The sequence below is a fragment of the Balaenoptera musculus genome, chromosome 8 (assembly GCF_009873245.2).
Source record: "Balaenoptera musculus isolate JJ_BM4_2016_0621 chromosome 8, mBalMus1.pri.v3, whole genome shotgun sequence".
In the NCBI taxonomy this organism is placed as follows: Eukaryota; Metazoa; Chordata; class Mammalia; order Artiodactyla; family Balaenopteridae; genus Balaenoptera; species Balaenoptera musculus.
Window position 1 is genome coordinate 45220531 of NC_045792.1, and position 6521 is coordinate 45227051.

At 51.2% G+C, this 6521-nt stretch overlaps 1 protein-coding gene across 5 annotated transcripts in view; it reads left to right on the forward strand.

Moving 5' to 3' along the window:
* ME3 (malic enzyme 3) overlaps nucleotides 1–5987 on the forward strand; it is a 317840-nt gene extending 311853 nt beyond the window's left edge. For all 5 annotated transcript variants that reach the window (XM_036862406.1, XM_036862404.1, XM_036862405.1 and 2 more), the window contains 3 exons: nucleotides 498–671; nucleotides 4258–4356; nucleotides 5750–5987. In XM_036862406.1, the coding sequence (XP_036718301.1) occupies nucleotides 498–671; nucleotides 4258–4356; nucleotides 5750–5911 (435 nt within the window). In that variant the 3' untranslated portion in view covers nucleotides 5912–5987. The remainder of the gene's footprint in view (nucleotides 1–497; nucleotides 672–4257; nucleotides 4357–5749) is intronic.
* Nucleotides 5988–6521: the final 534 nt, after the last annotated feature.

Below are 6521 nucleotides of genomic sequence, written 5' to 3' on the forward strand. Positions count from 1 at the left end.
ACCCTACGAGGGTGAAAAAAATCCCCACGTTGCTGATAAGCAAACTGAGTTTCAGAAAGATGAAGTAACTTGCCCAAGGTCACAGAGCTAAAAAGAAGTGGAGCTGGCCCTCAAACCCAGGTCCGGCTCCAAAGCCCAGGCTCTTACCAGTAGGCTTTACTGCTCAGGGTTCCCCTAACGTAGAGCTCTGACCAGAACTCAAGACGCTTGTGGACTCTAGGCCATTTGCATACCTGGCCTGCCCCTGCAGGGAGGTAACAGGTTAAAAGGTACACCTTCCCCGTTCCGTGGTTTTGTGGCTGCCAGGTAACTCAGTGGGAGCTGAGCTTTCGGTCAGATGAACAGGTGTGCTTTCAGCACCTGCAATGTCCGCAGCACAATGCTGAGCATTTAGCAGAAGATGAGGAAGGGGTCAACTTTCGGGAGATAAGACTAGGCCACCACGACCCCTGAAACCTAGCTCCAAGCTCCATCTCTGGTTTTCTTCCTGCCCCCAGGGCCGAGGGATCTTTGCCAGTGGAAGTCCCTTTAAAGGCGTGACTCTGGAAGATGGCAGGACCTTCATTCCCGGGCAGGGAAACAACGCCTACGTGTTCCCTGGAGTGGCGCTGGGAGTCATCGCAGGCGGGGTCCGACACATCCCAGACGGGCTCTTCCTCCTGACAGCAGAGGTATTGCTGTCCCCGCTGCCCCGAATACACCCCAGAGGGCCTGTGAGCTCCACCAGCTCCTACACCGGGTCCCCAAAGATTCCTTCTCTTGTTTCTTCTACCTACCTGCCCCAATCCTTCAGTGGTTCCCCAGAGCGCTTGAATGTCAAGCTTCTCTCAAGATCGCCTGGAGGCTTGAACTTCTCTGAAAACACACAGAGCTTTTTAAGGCAGGGGCGGCGGGGGAAGGAATAGTCAGTGGGAGGGGTGTTGGCAGGAGGCGCTGGCAGTGAGGGAACATACCTTGTACTGCACCCTGCCTCCCAGCAGAACCCGTATGCATGCCAAGAACGGAGATGCCATCAAAACCACCTGAAACCGTGGGCTCACCGACCATGACAAGCAATAGATTTTTCCAGCCATGGGTCTTGGCCACGTTACTGGGTAACTGGTAGCAAAATAAGCCCCGCTAGGGCAGATTTCTGTAAGGAAGGGAATGGGTTGCACGTCAGGTTTGCCTGCTCTGAGTACCCACGTCTTGAGCACAGATAGGGGGTTGTGGGTGTGCACCTGCTCCAGGTATCTTATCAGAAAAGCTCCCACAAGGGTTCTTTACTGGGCATGGTGAATTGAAAACAAGGAAAGAATTTGTTAAGGATGACAGCTCACTTTCATAATAATGGTTGTTAATAACAACGGTTACAGTGGCTGCCATTTAACAAGCGCTTACCAAGTGCCAGGCGCTTCACATTTATCTTCACTCTGAGGAACCCAGGCGTAGAAATGTTTCTGTTGAGAAGTTAAGCTAATCAAAACTATAAACAAATATTAAACATATTTATCCCCAGCGGGCTGCAAAGGCTCTACTGTGAGTTCTGACATGTGCCTGCATTTCCCCCTCACCACGGCACTGGTGAGAGCCCCAAACCAGCAAAGCCGCAAGAAGGGCTTCCACGCAGCCGTACCCAGCCCTGTTTCTCTGAGTCCCACAAGGAACTAACTGCCTCATGCACCAACTTCCTTCTTCCTATGTCTGCTGAAGTTTTGTCAGCCTCCCCCAAGCCTTGTGCACACCAGCTCTGGCTTCATGCTGTAGTTCTCTGTCCCTCTTGCTTGAGTATTCTGTGTTTGATTGGTGGTGCTGTTGTCCTGTGGCCATGGGCGGAGCTGTCTGAAACCCCCATTGGATGGGAAGAGTCACTTCCTGCTTGGAGTTGACCCGAAAGCAAATTCCCCTGTTGTGCAGAAACAAGGTTGCTAAAGCCTTCCTATGCAGCCCCCAGAAACATCTGCACAACCCACAGCCTCTGCTATGGGACATTTCAGCTCCCTCTTTTCATGAACCGTGTCCATGAATTAAACAGGAACCTCTCCTCCAGCTACTTCTCAGTCACTTGCTCTGAGCAGCATAAGGCCCCTCCCCTCCGGGAGCTGACAGTCTGGTCTTCAAAGGCCTGGCAGGTTATATTTCTGAACAGGGTGTTTGGTTTGGTTTGGTTTGGCTGTTATTTGTTCTTTTTATTTATTTTTGGCTGCATCGGGTCTTAGCTGCGGCGCGCGGGCTCTGCATTGTGGTGCACGGGCTTCTCTCTAGTTGTGGCGTGCAGGTTTTCTCTCTCTAGTTGTGGCGCGTGAGCTCTGTAGTTGGTGGCACACGGGCTCTAGTCGAGGCTCGCGAGCTCGGTAGTTGTGGCACGCGGGCTTAGTTGTCCCGGGGCATGTGGGATCTTAGCTCCCTGACCAGGAATCGAACCTGCGTCCCCTGCATTGGAAGGTGGATTCTTTAGCACTGGATCACCAGGGAAGTCCCTGAAAAGGGTGTTTTTAAATTAAGATAATTTAAGTTGAAACTTATTTTCCTGTGGAAAAAGTAATATAAGTTTTAGGAGATGTACATGCACTATCTCATTTCACCTTGATAACCCTGTAAAATATAGTGATCATCCCTATGTTACAGACAAGGAAACTGAGGCACAGAGAGTTTAAGAAGTTACTTGCCCAAGGTCACCCGGCTTGTGAGGGATGCGCCAGGATGGCCCCAGGCCATTTGACTCAGAGACACAGGAGAGCATTAGAAGTGCCCAGTGTCTCAGAAGTAGCCACACATACCATAACTCGTCACTCTGCAGGAGAGCCTTTCTAGCTGCAGATCTAGCCATGGAAATTCTGCTTCCCTCTAGTCAGTTCACCTTCTATACCTCCACAAAGAGAGTCCCTTAAAGCCCAGAACAGGCCATCTCTCTCCTAATTTCAGACCTTTTATGGCTCGTTGGTGCTCCCAGGAAAGGCCAAACTCCTTCACATGGTTTCCATACAAGGCACTTCATCCAGGGCCCTCCTTTCCTCTCCAGCCTTTTAGCCTCCCCCTGCCGTCAACCTATCCCGCCTTCTTTTTACAGTCGTGCTCTCTCTTCCCTCTAAGAATTTGCATGTGCTATTCCCTCTCCTCTCTTCAAGTAGTTCACACTTTGTCCTTCAGGTCGTAGCTTCTGTCTTTTCTTCTGGGAAGCCTTTCCTGTACATGGCAGACTGGGCCCTGCCTTCCTCTGTGCCCATATGTCCCCTCTCCTCGAAATCACTATAATCGTTACTATTCTTTGTTCATTGTCCACTGACACCAGTCTCCAAGAAGGAAAAGACTGTGGCTTCTCCACCATGGCTCTTCAGCACCTAGCACAGAGCCCAGCATATCGCAGAGCTCAGTGGATGTCTGACTGAATGAACAGAAAGGAGAGAGAGGAATGTGAGAACGAGGTAGCAGAGGGGGGAGCCCAGGTTCCTAATGTCTGCCAAACTCTGAGGCGAGACCAGCTCCTTTCCCTGTCCGTCCCGGGACACAGAGCTCTCAGAGGGCACTGTGGCTTTTCCCAGATTTCAATTTGACACGAGAAGACTGGGTGGGAGTGCATTCCGAGCCCCGTTAAAGAGGCCGTTCTGCAAGGCTGGCTGAGCACCAGTGCCTGAGGCTGCAGGATGAGGCTGGCTGTGGAGAGCTGGCCCTTAGAGACGGGCTCTGAAGCAGGGAGGGAAGCTGTAGGAGAGGCTGTTCCCGGGCTGAAAGTGCTGTTAGGGCATTTATTCAGGTACCGCATAAGGCCCATTCGTGGTGTCCCTGGAGAAGCAGCCTTTCTTTCCTCACTGGGGCCAGGGCCGGAAAGGAGAGCCCAAGGAGCCCTGAATACAGAGACACGAGATGGCCTAGGGGGACAGCTGGGATGCTCCCAAGCATGTGGGAGAGGCTGGAACCCGGGAAGCGAGGGACTCAGGGATCCCCATACAACAGGCTAGGTCAGCCGGGGCGGGGGAGACCCCAGAGTCTGCTTTGCGAGTCACAGGTTTATTCATCTTGGCCTTAGTGATTCTCCTTTAGAATTCAGACAGCTTCATGTTGTTTTAAGCCTCGGCCAGTCTCACGGGACAGAAAGGATGTGTCCTTGCTTAAGCCCAAGCATTAAGCGCCCCTGGGGCCACAAGGTAGCAGAGACAGGAGTAGAAACTGCACTTACGGGCCACGTATGAGGGGCGAGGTGAGTTTCTGGTGCACTGGGTTGGGCTTGTTCCGGGAAGGCGGAAACTCAGCTTGTTCCTCTCTGTCCTCTCTCCCCAGCAAATCGCCCAAGAGGTCTCTGAGCAGCATCTGTCACAGGGGAGACTGTACCCCCCACTCAGCACCATCCGAGACGTGTCTCTGAGAATCGCCATCAAAGTAAGGGACGTCTTACCCCCTTACTATGGGGAGTGGGGCTCATCAGCTTCCTCTCTGTGTGACTTTAGGAGGACGAAGGGGGTGGCAGCTACGGAGACAGGCTGAGCTCCCTGGGCTGCACTGCATGCACCCCCGAGGCTGCGTGACACTCTTGCCTGTAGCTCGAGCCCCACCTCAACCCCACTCAGGGCAGTTCTGGGAAAGCTCCTGGATTTCCCCTCAAACACCAGGCAGAAAGGTCACCAAAGGCCCTAGTTTTGTGGACCAGAATGCGGGTGGAATTTAAAAATGAATCATAAGTGCCCATTTACACAGAAAGGTCAACTTGTAAAGCTCATCACGAAAAGAGCTCAGGCTGCGGGGTCCTAGCTCTGCCAATCAGCGGCAGAGTCGCCTGAGCCCAATCACTTCACTTCCCTGAGCCTCAGCAGTTTCCTTCTTCTACAAAGAAGCCAGTAATTCCTCTCTCCCAGAGTTTTGGAGGACATTAAAAGAGAACAGTGGAAAAGCTCTACACTCGGCACCTTTCTGGCCAGAGGAGAGGCTCATGCCTCCCCTTTCTCCCAGAATGGCTGGGCCATGGGTGATCAAGTTCAGGGGATATTCTACGTAAAAATGTCACCCAATAGACGATGCAGAGATGATGGGTTTTCAAAGAACCAGAACATGGGGCAGTAAAGACTGGCCTGACATTGATAATTGTTCATCTGGATGATGAATTCATGAGGGTTTATTATATTGTTATTTCTATTAACATATATTTTACATTTTCTCTAAGTTTGAAGAATAATTTCAGAAAACACACTGCACAAGAGCATGCACTGCCCATGAGCTGTCCGGTGCGGGACCCGGAATCAGCCCTCAGGACCAGCAGCGCAGCTTAGGGACCACGTCCACCCTATCCAGTTCCTTCCTTTTGGGGATATTTAGATTCATGCTCTTCTGAAGCCAAATCTAATACCCAGAGAACAATGTCCAATTCAAGCTATGTTTAAGACAGAAAAAAATATCAGATACTGAACACTTATACCTGCTACCTAATTTTATCCTCACACCATGCCAGAGAAAGCTCTCATGACCCCCACTTTACAGATGAGGAAACTGAGGCTCAGCAAGGATGATGTCACTGCTGAGGACCCACAGGCAGTTGGAAGCAGAGGCAGACTTTGAGGCCTCTTGACCCTGGCCCAGTGTCTGTTCACGGTGTCACAGCTTCCTTACTAGGCAGAAAGCTCAAGATCCTTCCTCTCCAGTGGCTTCCTGGGCCTCAGCTCATGAGAGGAGCACATCTGCTGCTTCAGGGTATATTCCCCTTCCACAAGCTCCCAAGCAAGGGCCTTTAGACAGGTTCCTCCTTAGATCCAGTTCCTCAGTCAAACGTGTTTTTCCCTAGGTCCTCGACTTCGCCTACAAACACAACCTGGCCTCCTACTACCCAGAGCCCAAGGACAAGGAGGCTTTTGTAAGATCCCTGGTCTATACTCCAGACTATGACTCCTTTACGCTGGACAGCTACACTTGGCCCAAGGAAGCCATGAATGTTCAGAATGTCTGATGCAATCTCAGAGGCTGGTGTGGGGCTGAATGAAGCCCAGAGTAACACTGACAATATAAATGGGTTCCAAAATGGCCATCCTTGTCATTGTGTTTTTCCTTTGAACTTTCTGGTGTGAGGCGAGATGCCCAGGCATATGGTGAATGAGAGCCTTGTCCCTGAAGGCCTTGAGTTCACTTTTCTGTAACCCTCCTCAGGCTTCCTTCCCAAGAATTTCTTCATCTGTGAATTGCCAACTATTGGCTACACTATGTGGAAATCTAGAGTCCTGCCTGGAACTCTGCCTTTACAGGGTCCGGGGTCTAGTAGAGGAGATGAGATATGCACACAATTCATTTTGCCACAAGAGAGAAAGTAGTAAGTCCATGGAAGAACTGCAGAAAAAGGTCAAGGGTACTCAGAGAAGGGAGAGGATACTTCCTATGAGGACATAAAAGAAGGCTTCTTGAGGGGCAGTGTTTGCAGTGAGTCCAAGAGTGAAGGATGGGTAGGGTTAATGGAGAAATGAGGAATGTAAGGGCAGCCACTGGCCAGAAAGCATGGCCCACCCATCAAGGAGTTCAGTCCCCATTGGAGGAATACACACCCTTTAAGACTCAGATGGGCATGA